This window comes from Olea europaea, chromosome 7 (genome assembly GCF_002742605.1).
Source record: "Olea europaea var. sylvestris chromosome 7, O_europaea_v1, whole genome shotgun sequence".
Lineage (NCBI taxonomy): Eukaryota > Viridiplantae > Streptophyta > Magnoliopsida > Lamiales > Oleaceae > Olea > Olea europaea.
Window position 1 is genome coordinate 16,894,640 of NC_036243.1, and position 18,116 is coordinate 16,912,755.

Genomic DNA, 18,116 nt, shown 5'->3' on the forward strand with positions numbered 1-18,116 from the left:
CAAAAGCTTCCCTTCTATTTATTGATGGAGACAATAAAGATACAACTCAATGAGAGAGTGTGCATCGACATGATAGAAATTGTCAGTTTAAGCATGTTTCTCTATCACGATTCAACGAGAATGAATAATAGGTTCATGACATTGGCCAAGCTATGGTATGTTTTCAGATCGAACATCGGGTGAATATAGAGAGCATTCATATAAGACTATAATAGAAATCTTAATCTAAGAACTTAAAATTATACTTGGCCCCCGTTAATTTTATTTTCATTACATTCTATTTTTCTCTTTCCCATTTTCAATTACACAGTCTTCTATAAAATAATATTGCACGTAAATCGAAATTTTTTCCTTCTTTTTTAATCACTCATTTTTCAAAAAAATATTATTCCACCCATTTTCTTTTCTACAAAATGGGGACAAACAGGGCTAACATTCCAATTATTACTACCAATTACCAAAATGTGTAAATTCACAAAACAAGACAAGGAACCAAACATCCAAAAAAACAAAAGACGACACCACCAAACACACGTGTGACATTGCAGTCGTGGACAGAATTTAAGAAAACAGCACAAATCACACGCCCTATACCGTTTAGTAATCCTCGAATTCAGTAAACTTGTAGATTATGGGCCGTTTTTTCTCATTTTTGTAAGAATGAAAATAAAAAATATGATCGTTATGGGCTCTACATAAGAGATAAAAATTCAAATTTGGTGGCTTGATGTGATGAATAACGGTCATATTTTTCATTTAATGAGAAAAAAATGAAATACGAACGGGGGCTAAATTGAACAAAACACACAAATTAATTGATTAATTCACAACTCTAGAAAGCAGAAACCCATAAAAATCTATGATATCGAAATTTCTCTTCCTCTTCTGCATTCCTCTCATGAATAATTTTTCCCGCCCATATTGTGGAGTCATCGTCCACAAAAAGACACTAGAGATTTTGATACGATTTCCACAGCATAATAATTGGTAAAAAATTGTATTTTTTCCCTCCTTCTCGCTTACTTTCTATCTCTGGTTGCATAACCTAATTTTTGGTCCTTTTTTTTTCCTTCAAATTTTTGGGTTTTCCATTATTCCCCAGATTGGTTTTATGGATCTTTGAGTGACTAACTTCAGAATCTTGTTTGTTTTGATAAAATTGCAGGTTTTCTGATTTGGGTTTCTTTATTCATTTCATCTCCTTACTTTGAAAGGGTAACATCTCTCTCATTATCCCTCACGCTCTAGATCACGCACACGCAATGATGATACGTGATTAAACATTTGAGTTGGTTGGTCCGTAAATTTCAGAGGAAAAAAATAAACTTTAATAATGGAGTGCAGAGCTTATAAGTTAATGGATATTCATAGAAGCCTATTATTTTTCATTTAATTTCTCTCTTTTGTATTTTTATTTTGGTGCATGCAATTTCGATATAGTGTAAACGTACAGTGACTTAAGCCCGTGCGAGTAAGGTTTATTTTTTATTGCATTTGAACAATTTTGATTCGTGTACTACTAATCAATGACAGCTGCAAAAAAATTTTACGTCTCCTTTTCTTGCCTCTTTTTCCCCTTTTCTACTGTTTTGGTTTGAGGGGTTTTCTTTCTTCTTTGGGGTGGGGATGGGTCTTGAAGGAGGATTTCTTTCGTCTATTTAATCTTCTTTAAGTGTGTTACGATAATTTATCCATTGCTGTTCCATGAATCTAACAGTTGAGGAGATATCAGGTAATAGTTTGTTCTAGCCCTTTTAAAAGTTTAATTCCTTTTGGCCAAAACTTATAATTTCGATATTGTTTTTCATTTTTTACATTTTTCTTCCCCTTAATGATGTACCTCTTGTGGTTCAATGGTTCTAGCGAATGGATCAAAGGTTTTTTTTTTTTTTTGAAATAAAGGACCTTAAATTTCTCGAAAATTATGTAGAAAGCTTTTTTTACATGTCATTTGCTTTTTCTGTTGGTTGCATGGAAGGTTTCTTTCTCAAATTTGATTGCAGTAAGATGTCTTAATCCTTCTGTAATTTAAAATTTGATTGCAGTGCTCTAGACTTGACTTGGGGAGTATAAATGGAGAGCAAAAGTGATTCTTATGCTGGCAGTTTGGTTGCGAGTTTGTTGAGCCGAATGCGAAGATTTCTGTTTCATGTTCTATCCACGGGTCCAATTCCAAACCACATTGCCTTCATTTTAGATGGAAATCGAAGGTACGCTAAGAAACAAAAACTCAAAGAGGGGATGGGTCACAGAGCTGGCTTTTTGGCTCTTATGTCTCTGATGAAGTACTGCTATGAATTGGGTGTGAAATACGTAACTATATATGCATTCAGCATCGATAACTTCAAAAGACAGCCCGAGGAAGTTCAGGGTCTGATGGATTTAATGCTGGAGAAAATTGAAGGGTTGCTCAAGGAAGAAAGTATCGTGAATCAGTATGGAGTTAGGGTGTATTTCATCGGGAACTTGAAACTTTTGAATGCCCCTGTTCGGGATGCAGCTGCCAAAGCGATGAAAGCTACAGCAAACAATGACAAGAGCATTCTCCTGATTTGTGTGGCATATACTTCGACCGATGAAATTGTGCATGCTGCTCAAGAAGCTATCGAGGAGAAGTGGGGTGAAACTCAAGAGTCAAGTAAAGCAAGTGGGGCCCAAAATAGTGATATATGCCAAGAAAAGCACAAGGGACATCGTACAATAAAGCTAGCAGATATTGAGAGGCACATATATATGGGATTAGCTCCAGATCCTGATATTTTGGTTCGAACATCAGGCGAGTCTCGCCTTAGCAATTTTCTCCTTTGGCAGACTTCAACCTGCCTTTTGTATTCCCCCAAGGCTTTGTGGCCGGAGATTGGTTTACGACACATAGTATGGGCAGTATTGAACTTTCAAAGAGTTCATCCGTACTTGGAGAAGAGACGGAAGCAGGTATAATTTTTTTTTTCTGCTCCAGAGTCATTTATATGGATGCAAGGAAATATTAAGGTGCGTTTGATCGTCAATATTTTTCTTGAAAAATGTGTTTTTTTCCACTCAAATTCCTATTTTAGAGCTGTTTGACTTATATTTTTTCCGTGAAAAATATTTTCTTACCATTGGTGACGTGATCATTAAGTATAATATTTTTTAGGTTTCAAATTAAATCAATCAAACATATTTAATTGATAATTTTTATGTAAATAAGTTCTAGACAATTGAATTACGTAAAATTTATTTTCTTTCAATGCAATTTTTATATTTGCAATCAAATGCATCCTTGATGAAAATAACTGGGAAAACCAGGCATGTCATTTTTGAATACCCGAGCCTATCTATCCTCCTTTACTACCATTTCCGTATTGACATGATATCGAAATTGGCGTAGGATTTTAAGTTAATGGCTCCGAAGATATAATGAAGCATGCTAAATTATGTTTTTGTTTACTCGTGTACTTTAATGTTTTATTATCTACAAGGAAAAATTATACCTTTTGGACGTGTTGAAATACAAATGCTTAGTGAGTGGATTATTTTGATGGTTCTAAATACATATGCTTTGTAAGCAATACATTTGGTTTGCCTATGTGATTCCACGCTGGATTATTGGAGCAATATCTCCCCCCAGGGGCGGATCCAAGATTATTGTTCAATGGGGGCGAGACAAAAAAATGAGCTAAAACATTTTGAGGAAAAGTTCAATCATTTTCTTAGGTCTAATGGATTTGATACAAAAAATTTTAAGAGAGAGAGCCAAAAACAAAGCACAAGAAGAATAATAAAAAGGACATTATGAGAATCGAACTCGAGGAATTCCTAACATCTAAAGCAAGAATCATACCACTAGACCAAATGTCTAGTGTTTGTCTTAGCTTTTTTATTAAGGTATTTGAAATTTCAATAGGGGCAATCGCTCCCACTGGGCCCTTCATTGGTCCGCCCCTGCCCTAGCCCCCAACCATGCAATCAATTTTGAAATCTTTAGCCTTCAGAATTTTAGTCGATTTGATAAAAATTAATAGAATGTGGTTGAAAAGTAGTGAGTTTTATAAAATATGTGATTAAAGTTAATTATTGACTTGACTTAGATTTTAATCAATTTTTTTAGTTGAACCAAACAAGAACTTTTGTTGTTGCCTTATTTTAGTGTTCATCTTGAGAAAGATTATTTGAAGAAATATTTTTTTAATTTTTGGAATGCATACAAAATTATTTTATTTGGAAAATGTATATACAAAATTATTTTATTTAGAGAATGTATAATTGGAATTAAGTTTGAGGAAATATAATTTTCAAATATGTCCTGCTAAACAAATTCGAAGTCTTCAGACATTTGTTGGACTTCTGCTCAATTATGTTTTGTTCAAGGTTAAAAATACATATAAATATAGCATGTTTATGTAAATTCATTGGTAGAGGTCCAAATTGACTAACGAACGTCATAGAACCCATAAATGAGTCGTGACTAGGGATGAAATTTCACTTGAACTTGGCTAGTTGGCGTAGTTGTTTTCTCGGAACTTTTCTTTATGACAAGTTACAAGGTGCTTTGACCATCATATGTTTCAAGGAGGGTAGGGCAGCTTTTGACAATATCAAGATAGGGAAAAACGTAAATAAATAAAATAAATTGTCGAGTCCTATTCACTGCTGATTACCAACCATGCCTTAAACGGCTACCTTGAGAAGAAGAAGAAACGGGAAAACAAAAGTCCCAGCATTGAGCAGCCGGTTATCCGAGATTAGAGCAACCATAATTTCTGATACCATACACCAGCTTCCAGAAACTTTAGTTACCATTTACATCACACAATTTCAGGGAGAAAAGAGGGGAAAATGTATATAGATGAATAAAAGATATGGTCTCAAAGAAAGAATCTCTACTGTAATTTTGAATCTTCTATTTACCTGATTCTTTCATCCTTTCTTTTTTCTGCTCAGAAACTAAATGAAACGAAGGTTTTCAAGTTAAACGTTACATTGTTACACGAAAGAATAAATTAGGATTGCACATTCTCTAATAGGTATCACATGAAATTCCCAGAAGAACGCAGCACAAAGGAAAACTTAAGTGGCACTGATTTCTGTGGATGTAGCTGCACAAGGAGATAAAGTTTTTGCCGGGATATTGATGCCGCCTCCTCTAATGGATAAAGTGGGGCCCCTCAACGAGCTCGCTCGACTGACAAGATCGGAGTCTAGAAATACAACTATCACTGTGATGTCATCATGAAAATGCCGCCGGATCCCACGATCGATGTTCTTCAGATCAGAATATCTCATTTCTCTTTTCTTTGCTGCTTCCTGCAATGCGGCTTTGACTAGCCTCTTAGCACTTCCCTGAATGACAGAAGTTAAGCAAATATAATTTCTTTCCACTCTTGCCATCGATTTGAAGCATAAAGAATTCTAAATTTTCCTCTCTTTCTTTCTTTTTTTCCCCAATTTCAAGGGGGTGGGGGACCAATAACAACAACAAATTAAGCCTCGTTCCTGATAAGAGTAGGAATCGAAATTCAACAAAATTTAGTAGATAGACCTATTAATTTAGTTACGACTCACGAGTCACAGATCTTACATGGTGGGGTTGATTTTGTACTATGTCAACTGCCTCCTGATTGCTAAGGTGTTCCCAAAGACCATCAGAAGCAAATATGAGAAACTTGTCATGTGGTTGAAGTTCAAGGACTGAAATTGATGGATCGGCGCTTAATATGGGCTTTTTAATAGGTTCACGGAGACGAAACTTGGCATATAAAGGTTCCCTGTTGAATTCAGCCTTCTTCAGATATACGTCACCAACAGATCGAGAAACCTGCAAGATGAATTTTGACAATTTAAAGAGACATTTTCAAGCCAAAATAAGTATAGTAATTCCAAAAATAGTTCAAAAAAATAAATGATAATGCCCATTCTATAAATGAACTTAAATACTTCAACTGAATGAACTAAAATGTTTCTGAAAGTAGAAATAGTGAAGGAAACATCATGTAATGAAAAAATTTCACTCATCTGTCACTTGTTAAGTAATCTAAAACTGGGACGTGAGCTCGCTGATCAATACAGTGTAATCTAATCCACGTGTTCTCTTTACATCTGAACAAATTTGATTAGCATATACGGATAGTACAACTTGCATCTTTCTTTCTTTCCTCTTTCTTTTTATTATTAGTATTATTTTTATTTTTTTATTTTTAAAATACAAGGAATAGAAAAAGTGGGGAAGAAAAGGCATGTAAACAACGCATGTACACAAGTTAAAAAAGGGGCTTCCACAATAATAAAAGGAAATCCAAGAGTATACAAATAGAAAAGGGATGTTGACCCCAGAAGGATAGAGAAACAGTTGTTTCTAATTCTCAAGAGAGGATACCCAAAAGGCTCCACTTGACACGGTGGACTGGACAAGAACCAACACACTTGCTATTTCTGATCCCATTGCCTCCCCATTCCAAGATACCCAACGCTGGAGAACATTTGCAGGCATAACACATTGTAACTTCAACAAATGAGGAGCATTTAGCAAATTTGCAACATCACAACGAAAAACAAGGTGATTTACATTCTCATCAGAACTGTTGCCTGTAAAATGTCAACATATTCAAATTCCATTCCACCTCAAGTTCCAGTTGGTAAGATGCCTCTTTTGCCCCCGTCCATCACAGAAAGGACACATTTCCAGGCGCTTCACTACCCCAGAATTCCTACCAACGAAAGTTATTCCTGTTAGATTTGATCAAGAGAGAGTAAAATGGCTTTACACTGGACTCTCTACCAAAAGCTTTCCATAACATTCTGTCCATCCACTTCAATGATCACTGGAGGTATATACATCAGCATTCTCCATAGAAAGCACCTCAACAACATTGGCTTCCTAGTGTATGGAAATTCTATTAACTGTTGAAATTTTACTTTTAAAATAGCATCTGCAGAACACCCATGCTTCCAAAAACTCACTCGATTCTCTCCCGCAACAAAACCCATATTCTCCTCAAAATATTCGTTGTTGCTATACATGATCCGACCCATTTAAGGTTTCTGAGTTCCAAAATGCCCGATTTCACCGTTATCCCCTGCAACAGTTTCTTTAGCATTAAGCTCCCTAGCAAATCTCCACCGCTTATCTAAGATGGGTGTATCTAACAGCACACGATTTCTTTTCCCCATCCCTCTTCATCTGACAGGCTTCTGAAATCATCTCAGTCAACTAAGGGACATTATTTCTCATTCTCTTGCCTTTCCAATCCCCTCCACTCCACCCCCATCAACAAATCGATGAGAAAAATCTTCTGTAGCTGTTCATTCTTTTATCAACTATGGTAGGGATTCTGAGCACAACCATAAAACATGTGGGCATATTGTAAACTGGACTCAGGTAATGATAACTGTTGACCACAGTTTTTGCAATTCTAATGTTGACAAAATATCCCAGGCACACTCGCATTGACATAAGCTTTTCTCCTATACACTTGGACAAACCGTTAGTCATGCATGGCCTTCTCCGATGGTGGGCAAGGCGACAACGAGCACTCCGCCGATCAAGTCATTCAAATGGAAGAAATATATTGAGTGTAGGATGTGCTTAAGACGCAAGACATGAAAGTATTTGAGCATCTGGAATGCGTATGAATATATATGTAAAGATGAGAGAGCAATCTTATAGAGCTTTTGGGAGTCAAAATTGCATTACCTTTGAGTTGGTGTAAGTTGTGAGCTTTTATGGTGGCATGGATGAAGTGGTGTCCGTTGGATGAAGAAGTACGTGGCTTCCAAGGTGTCCCATCATAGGTGTCATGCAGTGTTTTAAAAAGCGTAAAGTGTGGCTAAGCGTGGAGCTGAAGTTTCAAGCATCATGAGCTTAAGCGTAAAAAAGTGTTTTCTTATTTATAATATTATTTTAAATTTTTAATCATTTGAAAATTTATTTAATAATTAAAATAATACATATTAAGCACCTAAAATTCTAAAATATAATATTTACTTAATAACTCATACCATTAGTCAATTATACAATTTTTAAGTTTTCGAAATACTTCATGGTTTAAATTTTCAATTAGACAAGTCATACTTAATAGATTTATCGAAACTTCATACATGTTTTTGGATTTTATAATAAAATGAGTCAAGATCATAATTACATAATGTAGATGACAAAAAAACATAAATCTTATTTAACTATTTAGATAAAGTTATTTTTTACTTTTATACAGATAAAATCTTTTAAAATTCTGAAATTAAAGTCAAATGAAAGTATTATTATTATTTTTTTTTAAAAGATGAAGCTAAAGTCAAATAAAAAACTTTTAAAACAATGTAAAAAACTAATAAAGTGCGTCTATGGAAGACGAAAGAAATGAAGGAAAAATTCATTCGTTTAGGAACTGAAAAAAAGCGTCTAGACACGAAGTGAGGTGTTTTGCCCGAGCTTCGAGCCTAGGCAAGCTTTTTAAAACACTTGTGTCATGTCATACATAATAGGACCTGCAACATTTAATGTAATTTGAAATTATAGCCACTTTATGACTTAGGTCTGTGTACCTATGTAGTAGGCTCACAAGACTTGACATTCTCCCTACTGTAAAAGGTCACATCAATCATTTTCATAAGATCTTTATGCAGATCTCTGGGGAGAAGCAACTATGAAAGATGCTACCCCTTTGGCTAGGAGGCTTCCACTTCATCGTGTGGGATTCAGCATCTTACATGGCACTTCGGTTGAAGTCGTGAGGCACCTCTCTTAGAGTGGCTTGCAGCAGCAGGTGTCTCACTTTGGTCACTGCGATTTAGTTGCAAGTAACGCTTCAACTGAGGTGCCTACTCCACATCATTCACCGAAGGTCACGGGTGACTAACAATGTGTTCAAGCGTGTAGAAGAAAAGCTTGTGTGGATGCAAGGGGGCTCGAAATCTGTTGGCCACATTGGAGGTGTAAAAACGTGGTCAACCATAAATGTTAACTATTGGAAAATTAGCTACTCTGAACCAGTTGACTCTCTCAAGTCTTATGATCACAGACATTACCACTAGACACAAGAGAATCTTTCTCAAAACTCAACTACTTTTATCACATCTGACATGCAGTTACCAGCAAACAATGGATGATCCTAACAGCTTTTCTCCACTAATGATAACACTGAAGCCGAGGGGACAAAGAGTCACCTTCTCTCAACCTTGCATAGCCAACATAGCCAATAGTGAACCCATTGACGAATATAGAATCTCATGGTATAATATAAAAAAATATCCATAATATAGAATCTCATCAAAACAAAAAGTATCTTTTCCATAATGCAGATGAAAAATACCAAGTTAAATGGTCAGGGACCTTCTCCATATCCATTCTGCAAAGAACGCCAAGGTCAAGGAGTTCTTTTACCAAAAGAACAACAACAATTATTTACCCGCCGCGAAAACAGTATTTTTGAGCTGGATAAACCAAAACCCAAAACCTTATTTACTCGGTAAGCAAATATGCTGAAATGATGTGATAAATGCTTCCAACAACAATCGTTGGCCTAAGATCCCTACTGTCTTCCTCTCCTTACCTTTAGAGATTAAAGCCAAAGAATCACATTTAAACTCTCACAGCACCTCAACCAGTGGTGTCAGGGGACATATCCAAACAGTGAGTAGAAAGGGATAAGAGGTCATCAGGCTTTCGTAACTTATCCCCAGAACAAGATTTCACAGCTATGCTTGCACCTTTCTTCAATGAACAGCCTTCCTAGCTAAAGTTTATCTTTTTCTACTAATACAGGAAAACTCACTCAATGCCATATCTCAAACTGGCATTCTTAGAGTAGAGATGCTAATAGAAATTCATTGTATTCTTCCCACGTCTTGTAACTACAATATCCATCTTTGTAACAATATGTCGAAACAGACTTGCCAAATTGAGCAGTAATTAAACTTGGATAACATGAACTTCATTTACTTCCAGCAACAAAGCCTGAATGCCTTGCAAAGTCTTTTAATTTGATAGGTCCATTTAGCACAAAAGCAATCCAACGGAACTACATCATTCTAAGGATTTTCATTCTAATGAAATCTCTGTCATCTACCAAGATGAACATAAAATTTGGAAAAGCCAACATTTTTGGAAGTATACTCAACAAATTTATTTTTTTCCTTATTTCTAGAATGTTACTTGATTCATCCATTACAAGAGAACAACATCATAAACACCCACTATATTTTATTCCATTCCCCAAAGGCAATTATATCGTGCCAATATGTGGAGTAGATCTCCCTTACGCCTGACGGCAAATGTAAGAGTGACCAGTGGATTCCCTGGTGGAAGAAATGAGCATGTTTTTTCTTGATTTAAAAATTAATGTAGAACACTGAACCGATATAGGACCAAGAAAGCTAGAAAGAAGAGGATAAGCATTTCAAGAATGGGGCAGATAATCAACAAATGACTTCAAACTCATTCCTATGCTGGCACCACACAAAAATGTTGAATCTCAGTAAGCATTGAAGCACTTCTCAGCTGCAGCTTTAGATTGAAGATTCAAATTGTTCATGATTGCTAGTAGATCTACAATGTTTCATGTAAATATTGGTATTTTCAACTCCTCTCCTGCCTAAGTTCCAGGTAAAGAAGAAAAGAAGGAATGGGCAATAAACGAATATTTAGTCCAAGCTATGGATTTTGACCCTACTGACATTGCGAAAATTAGAACCAAAGAAAAGAAAAGAGCCCAGAAACATCGCGAAAAATTACATGATGTTGATTCAAAACAGATGAAAGATTAGGAATAATTTGTCATGTTGATAAAGCAAAGATTTAGGTGACAGCTGAAACTACCAACTACAGACGCGCAACAAGAATTATAGAACTTTCTATCAGCAACTAATATATGCTTCAATCTAGTAGGATTATCACATTCAAAATTTGGGGTCTTGAAAAGAGAGAAAAAACGATTATCAAAGGCCATGATTTAAGTAGGGAACTCTTCCATTGACATAATCAACTATTAACCATTCCTATATGCAAAGAACTGACCTGTATCAAGCCCTTCACACGCCACACATTATGCTTAAGAACTACTATCTGCGAGTCATCTGGATGCATAGAATGCAACTCCTGTCTGACTGACTCTATGCTTGCGTTATGTTCAGCTGATAGCTGGATGGCAAGAACTTGACCAGTTTCCCTGACAACTCTTCCCAAAACTGCTCGGGAATCACCAAGGTTAGCAATGTAAAGGGTACCATTACAAATCACACCCACCAGGCAACAAGAACCAACAGCAGCCAGTTGCGGTTTCATCGACCATTCTTTGGCAACCACAGATATAAATCCCTCTTCTGTTGCCTGAAATGCATTCTGTATTACATCTACTGACATGGAGTTCTGCTCGGCAGCAAACCCTGAAAGAAATCAGTTTTAGCTAAATTATTAACGAAGGGAAAAAATGGTAGTTATCATAATAGACACATAAGCCAATAATATTTCAAAACAACAACTTTATAAATCCAATGGCAAATCAATAAAAAACTATTAGACCCTAAAAGTCTTCTTCCACTAATTTATAAATGCTAACCACTTACTCTTCAAGTTCTGAAAGAGATGATCGTTGATGTAGCGTGATGTCTCAGGCCCGCCATGACCATCATATACTCCCACAAATGTTCCATACGGGCCAGAATCCAGCAAGCTCAAGGAACCCGACTCAATCTGACTTTGATCCTCAAGCAAATTGTTGGCTTGCACAACAGCCATGGAGAAATCACCAATTAGGTGCTGCCCAGAATCTTTATACCATAGCAAACCATCTTGCCAGCCAGTTGTATCAGAACCAGTGTGCATATGACGGTCCAATGTACGTTGCCAGCATTTCTGCAGAAAATTTATCAATCTTGATAACATCCCTCATTTCACCCCTATGTACCACCTAATCCTCAACATCCAAAATGGATGCAAACAGAACTCTGGCTAAAATTCTCCAGGTCCCCAGTCACCAGTCTCTCCTACAAATAAAAAATAAAAAATAAATAAAAAGTTAAATTAAGCACAGTACAACACAGATCATAGGCTCATAGAAACAACTAAAAATGATAGCTTTATTGCAGAGTTAATACCAATAAATTAGAAAAACAAGTCTGAAGTTCAAAACTCATCCCTAATTGTACTTAAATAAGGAAAATAAGTATGATCCTCGTCCCAAAATTCTAACATTTATAGAAAACAGGAACAGCAGATATTGATTGCAAAGCGCAAAACTGGAACCAGCCAATAAGAATCTACAGTACAACAAGACTTTCTTCTGCAACACATCTAATCACACATTAAAAAAAAAAATGGATAAAACGGCCTTATTCGATTTTCAGATAGATGGAGAATATTCAAAATTCGTTTAGGCCTTGAAGTGCGCAGTGTCTGGTCACTCACTGAATCATACCAGATGACAAAGACAGAGATCTGAAAGAAACGCAGCAACCCATTTGTTGTCCAAAGCGTTAGATCTATAGATCCATCCAAAAACGCCTATATACATATGCACCCAAAAATATATACCTCTGTATCTATACTATAACGTGCACAAATAAACACCGTTATTTAGTGAGTTTTTTTTGTCCTTCACTTTTTTCCTGTCTTTCTCTTTCTATTTCTTGATTGATGCATCAACATGAAGAAGGGAGATGATGGTGATGACGGGGATGACGATGATAGGCGCTGTGGATATGAGCGTGATTCAACGAACTCCAAAAAACCCTTTGCAGATTTTCTCTCTCTTACAATGTTCCTTATTGCAGTAAACAAATTCTGCTGTAGCTGAAATTGGAAAACAGGAACATGGATTCAGTTTCCATCAATTGATTCTTGGGTTTAGTGATTTGTGCCCACAGGCCGTCCTACGCTACCCAACCCTACTCAAATCCAAGAAAATGTGACCTCCGTGTTCAAGTCAAATCCATTTCATTCAAAAGGTGTAACCTTGCATTTTTTTTTCCTCTCATTTCTTAAAAGATATTTTTTCCCCAATTTCATTTTCAATTATACATTTTATAAAATTTACCATTTATCAACCACGTATTCATTATCTTTTATCAAAATTACATTTCATAAAATTTACAATTTTTTAACCATATAGTTCATGAATAATGTTACCTGATTATTTAAAAAATATTTTATTATCTTCTGTTAAAATCTAGTAAAAATCTGATTTTTATGTAAATCAAATAGGGCTTCAACTCATTACACAAAATTTTACATTAAAACAAAAGTTGTTTCCTTTATTTTCTTATTTTTCATTTTTAATTAAACTAAAATATTGCTTCTATAATATAAAGTAAAAAAGCACAAAAACTTAATATCACAATTTAAAACAATGTTACATTTAAAATCATAATATAAAAATAATAAACAAATTAAATAAATATTTGTTAAATTAAATCATTAAATAATAAAATGGTATGTAAAATGATACAATATAAAATAAAATTTGTTGTTATATAAAATAATAGACAAAATGAGAAATAAGAAAAAGGGAAAATTTTATAAGTGAGAGATTAAATATGATAGATTTCAAAATTAAGAAAACAAGTTTCAAAATTCAAAAATCGAATTTTTATTAAAATTTATTTATGATTTAATTATTTTATTAATTTAATATATTAAGGTCACAGTTATCTAATTAATTAGTCACAAATTTATTTTTAGTCAAAGCTTATCAAATTATTGGTCGTAACTTATTTCTCGATCATAGGTCAAAAATTTTATAGATCACAAAATATTTTTCGATCACAAATCCAAAAAATTTACAAGTCACAGATTATTTATCGATTACATATTCAAAACTTTTATTGGTCACAATTCATTTACTCATTGCAAATTAATTAATTGGTCAAGATTAATTTTTCGATCACAATTTAATCAATTGTGAGTCACAGTCACAATTTTCATGTTACATATTCAATTGCGAGTCACATGCATAGTCACAATTTTCATCACTACCACCATCGCTGCACCGCAGCTAGCAAATCCTACCCCAAATCACATCCACCCATTTCCTTAAATCGCCACCGCAAACGTCACAACTAGCACCGCCAACGTCACCCATTTCCACAACCACCACATTCACCACCACAATCGAGTCAAGCAATTATTGGTCATAGACACTATTGATCCACCCGACCGACGCCGACGCTGTAGCCACCAACACCATGCCGTCATCGCCTGCACCGCATCCAACAACCAAGAAAAAAATAAACACCACGATCTACACTGCTATAGCCACTATGCCGCCAATACCACCACAACCTTGCATCGTCACCTGCACCACCGCATCACCACCATCAACACCATCACAGATTCATAGCCACCAAAGCCACCAGATCTACACCGCCAATTCCACCACACCCTTGCACCGTCGCCCACACAGATCCACGCCGCCAATACCATCGTACCACAACTACTATTGCAACAGGTCCATCGCTTGCATATATTCACGCCTCCAACACCACTGCACCCTTGCATCGTCGCCCGCACCACCACATCAACACCACACCATCATTACCACTGCACCACCACCCATCAACACCATCACAAATTCACACCCACCCAAACCCCCAGATCCAGCGTCATAGTCGCTACCACAAATCGCCATCACAAATTCGCGAGGGAACTTGTTGTAGATACAGGAGAGGAGATAAGAGGGAGTCGACGCTGTTGGATTGGAGATGGGCGACGGCGATGCTTCTTCTATTGGCTTAACTCCAGCGTCGACGGTCTCATATATTTTCCCCTAATTGTTTAGAGCCGTGGTTGAGATGTGAGAGTAGAGAGAGAGAAGTGAGGTAATTTTGGTTAATTTAGAGAGAGAAGTGAGAAGTGAGAATCGAGAGAGAAGTAACGTTTAATTATTTTTTTATATATATTAATTAATTAATAAAAGTTCTGATTTGTGAAATACTAAACATGCCATCTTATTTATGAAATAGGGATTCTTATATTGAAATCTGTAATTTCCACATAGAAAAATTCTATAAGTTACACCAATATACTGTCAAAATATTAAATTGGGCTAGAGGGAATTTTCACACCAATTTGACGTTTTAAGCCAAATTGGTCCAAGTATTGGAGATGCTTCAATTCTCCAAGGCTCTTGATCATATCAGTTATCAGACTCGTATTCTATTTTAAAATAATTATTCAACTTCGCGTTTTTCTACTTCATTTACTCCGTCATAAGGAAATATCATACACTTGATAATATATATCAATAAAGTTTTTACGATTCAATTACTCATTATATTTCTAGTCATTTCAATTTATGAAACAAGGAATTTGATTCCTTACTGTTTTTCCTTATTCTGATTTCGAGCTGAATTGCAAGACAGACTTGCTACAAAGGTGAAAAGATAAAGTTCAGATGTTACAAATAGGAAAAGTAACTTCAAGAATGATCTTTGACAAATAAGTCATTTAAAAAGTATTTTCGACGTACTTTTAAGCACAACAAAACATGCTCAAAAGTCCCTTCCCCCACCACACAACATTTTGGAACAATCTCTATTTTTTTATCTCAATAATATTACAACAATGTATATGGCATACTCACTCTCAATCAAACATCATGTCCTTGTCATTGGTGCCAACAACACGTTCTCAACTCAAAAAGTAGTTGAATGGTAACACCTTTTTCTCTCCAGTGGCATGTCTATTGACGTGTGTATGAATTGCAACATGAAGGTCTGCAAAAAGTCTAAGATTTTTTTTTAAGGAAAATTACATGGCTCGATTCATCAGCAGCAATGACAAGATAAAACGTCCAGGCATGTGTAAGGTCTCGACTTCTCTTCGAGCTCTTGAACAGATGGCATTGGTTCCATCTGCAGAAGGCTGTTTCGCGCACAACAGAATACGTACAAATTTCTGCAAAGTCCTTTACTGAATGGATAAACTCTCTGAGGAACCCCCCTGCAAATCAATAAAATTTCAACCGAAACCAGGAAAGAAACCAACAAATTACAGCATCTCGAGATTATATTAGATCAATCTCGACTCATTTTGACCAATTTGTTTAACACGTTGACCACGTCAAGGCTCTACCACGTAGAGGAAATCTGGAATCATCTTTAGATTTGCTTACAATAAATCCTTAAATTTAAGAGTTTGAATCAAGACTGAGCCTATATGGTTTCTGTTGAATGAAATTTTAGGCAAAGAAATGATAGCCAAATGTTAAAGCAATGAAAGGAAATCCAAGCATAGGACAATGTAACTAACCTTAAATATGGTACGCGCTGCCTTCTTACAACTTCATAGGTGGTTTGATTAGTCACAATAAGGTAGCTGTTTCACAAGAAATTTCACACTTAAGGGGCCAATGTTTATGCAAAAAGAATGTCATTTTACTTAGTTGAACATACAATCCTGGATAATAAATTAGAGAAGTAAATGGACACCCGTAAGACATTTAGTGAGAGTCTTTAATCGTATAAATTAACCTTAAATGTGAATTAATAAACTTGCCTCCGAAAAGAAGACGAGCAGTAGTAAATAGGTATATTTTAAATATCATGTCACTGATTTCAGTGAAGATAATTTCCTAATGCATATTTACCAGAAATGCAATAATGTTAAATAAGAAGTCGATGCATTTTAAATGTTTCAAAATACTTACCAATGAAAAAGGAGCAGCAGCAGTAGAAAGATCAAAGAAATTGACAAGGTACCCAAAAGCAAAATCATGATTACATCAATCCACCTGGGAAAAAAAAAAATCCAGCTCAGATTTTAATACATAATATGTAGAAGTTTCAAATTCAATCATCAAAATCTAAGCATCATAAACAGACCAAGAAGTGCAAAAGTATTCATATTTGCATCTGTAGATTAAATTCATGCATCAAACAATCCAACAGATGCTTCAAGTTTCCTCACAAGCCAAAAAAAAAAAGAGCAGATAACAAGAAGAAACATTTTTAAGATGTGAGAAGTTGATGCATACCATGCTTTTGATATATTAGACTTGAGGTAGACAATGTACAAGATGCTAGTCCAAAGGCACAAGGCTGTTTCCTCTAGAATGTACCACCTAGTATATCGAAGAGAAAAAGAAAGTAAATAAACTGGATAATGTTATGAATATGCATTCGTATTACATCAAAACTTAATATGAGAAATGCAGACACCTTCTAAACACGTGTCGTTATAGAAGACTATGAATGATGTGTAGATTCCAACAAGATATAAGATTGCCTAGAAATGATAAGCCACATTAGAGTTTCTCGCTTTAAGCGTTTAGGTACAGGCCCATAGATAGGATGGAGGTTCATCTGATTCACGCTTGATTACAAGAAGCTCAAAAGATATTTTTGGCTTTGACCAATTCAAGGTGAAAAATGGGGTTGATGGTGGTTACATATAAAGGGGGGGAGAGAGGAGAGCCTTGGGGTGTATTTTACCTTCAAAAAAGTATTAATAACTCACGTAGTTATCTTTATTTAAGTCGGTTCGGGCCAAGTTCAAGCAAAGATCAGTCCTTTAAGCTAAAAGCTTGAAATAACATGTAAAGAAAGTACTTTAACGTTACCGTCTTTTAGTAGAAGTTCTATTAATTGCAATATAAAAATACATACATAAAGAGAACAAACACTCCTCTTAAAATATAAGAAAAAGATTCAAAAACAGAATCAGAAATTTAACACATTCTTCCTACCAAGAACCAGTAAAGATAAAGGAAAGTTCTCAAACTCATTTCATGTTGAAGCAATGAAGCTCATAAATAAACCAAAAGCTTTACTCTACCCAGCAAATCGCCCTAGCAGTTGTTCTTTTTTCTTCAAAAACTCTAGAATTCCTTTCTGTGCAAACTACACAAAACATAGCCAAAACCGCAGCTTTCCATACAAAATCACCATTACAGCATACATAGAATCATAAAGTGGAACTTAAATTGATGATTGACACTATACTGAAAGAGATAATAAAAGACCATGTCTGTCCAACTTATATGAGCAAGGGAAAGAAAACCAATCATTTGGACTCAAATGTTGGAGCAAACCCGATTCACCGAATGACTTATGTTGATTTGCACAATAAGGAATGCAGCATATGACCAAATTGATGAATGGACTACAAAACATTGAGTTATTATTACCGTGTTTTTTTTTTTTTTTTT

The 18,116-nt window shown here is 35.4% G+C and overlaps 3 protein-coding genes and 1 long non-coding RNA gene across 9 annotated transcripts in view; 1 reads left to right on the forward strand and 3 right to left on the reverse strand.

The window, feature by feature from the left end:
* The first annotated feature begins 846 nt into the window (after positions 1-846).
* LOC111397699 (dehydrodolichyl diphosphate synthase 6-like) lies at positions 847-3,106 on the forward strand. Its single transcript, XM_023024696.1, has 3 exons — positions 847-987; positions 1,166-1,215; positions 2,046-3,106. The coding sequence occupies exon 3, from the start codon at positions 2,074-2,076 to the stop codon at positions 2,938-2,940; it is 867 nt and encodes a 288-aa protein (XP_022880464.1). The 5' UTR covers positions 847-987; positions 1,166-1,215; positions 2,046-2,073; the 3' UTR covers positions 2,941-3,106.
* A 1,654-nt stretch (positions 3,107-4,760) lies between these two features.
* Positions 4,761-12,902, reverse strand: LOC111397198 (probable protein phosphatase 2C 60). Of its 4 annotated transcripts, none has more exons than XM_023023978.1 (5): positions 12,506-12,898; positions 11,539-11,958; positions 10,991-11,358; positions 5,561-5,797; positions 4,761-5,322 (listed from the first exon to the last, which is right to left on the reverse strand). In XM_023023978.1, exons 2-5 carry the CDS (start codon positions 11,855-11,857, stop codon positions 5,050-5,052), a joined length of 1,197 nt encoding a protein of 398 aa, XP_022879746.1. In that variant the 5' UTR covers positions 11,858-11,958; positions 12,506-12,898; the 3' UTR covers positions 4,761-5,049. The 4 variants fall into 4 exon arrangements, with proteins under 4 accessions (XP_022879746.1, XP_022879745.1, XP_022879744.1 ...); XM_023023977.1 differs by having other exon boundaries at positions 12,390-12,898; XM_023023976.1 differs by having other exon boundaries at positions 12,380-12,898.
* A 2,442-nt stretch (positions 12,903-15,344) lies between these two features.
* Positions 15,345-18,116, reverse strand: part of LOC111397199 (protein S-acyltransferase 10-like) — an 11,298-nt gene continuing 8,526 nt past the window's right edge. The window contains exons 8-11 of one of the 3 annotated variants that reach the window (XM_023023981.1): positions 16,944-17,030; positions 16,617-16,700; positions 16,220-16,285; positions 15,345-15,897 (exon numbers count right to left, since the gene is read on the reverse strand). In XM_023023981.1, the coding sequence (XP_022879749.1) occupies positions 15,696-15,897; positions 16,220-16,285; positions 16,617-16,700; positions 16,944-17,030 (439 nt within the window). In that variant the 3' untranslated portion in view covers positions 15,345-15,695. Of the gene's footprint in view, positions 15,911-16,219; positions 16,286-16,616; positions 16,701-16,943; positions 17,031-18,116 lie in introns of all 3 variants that reach the window. The other 2 variants (XM_023023982.1, XM_023023983.1) reach the window with 2 other exon arrangements.
* Positions 17,037-18,116, reverse strand: part of LOC111397200 — a 2,195-nt gene continuing 1,115 nt past the window's right edge. The window contains exon 3 of the long non-coding RNA XR_002703198.1: positions 17,037-17,808. This is a non-coding gene — a long non-coding RNA (uncharacterized LOC111397200). The remainder of the gene's footprint in view (positions 17,809-18,116) is intronic.

Bases quoted from the DNA above. Each gene is read 5' to 3' on its own strand.
- LOC111397699 (XM_023024696.1), top strand. From the start codon at position 2,074: ATGGAGAGCAAAAGTGATTCTTATGCTGGCAGTTTGGTTGCGAGTTTG.
- LOC111397198 (XM_023023978.1), bottom strand. From the start codon at position 11,857: ATGTTATCAAGATTGATAAATTTTCTGCAGAAATGCTGGCAACGTACA. The intron at 11,359-11,538 runs GTAAGTGGTTAG...GATTTCTTTCAG, and splicing joins TCTCTTTCAGAACTTGAAGA to GGTTTGCTGCCGAGCAGAAC. The intron at 5,798-10,990 runs GTCAGTTCTTTG...TTCATCTTGCAG, and splicing joins GTGTGAAGGGCTTGATACAG to GTTTCTCGATCTGTTGGTGA.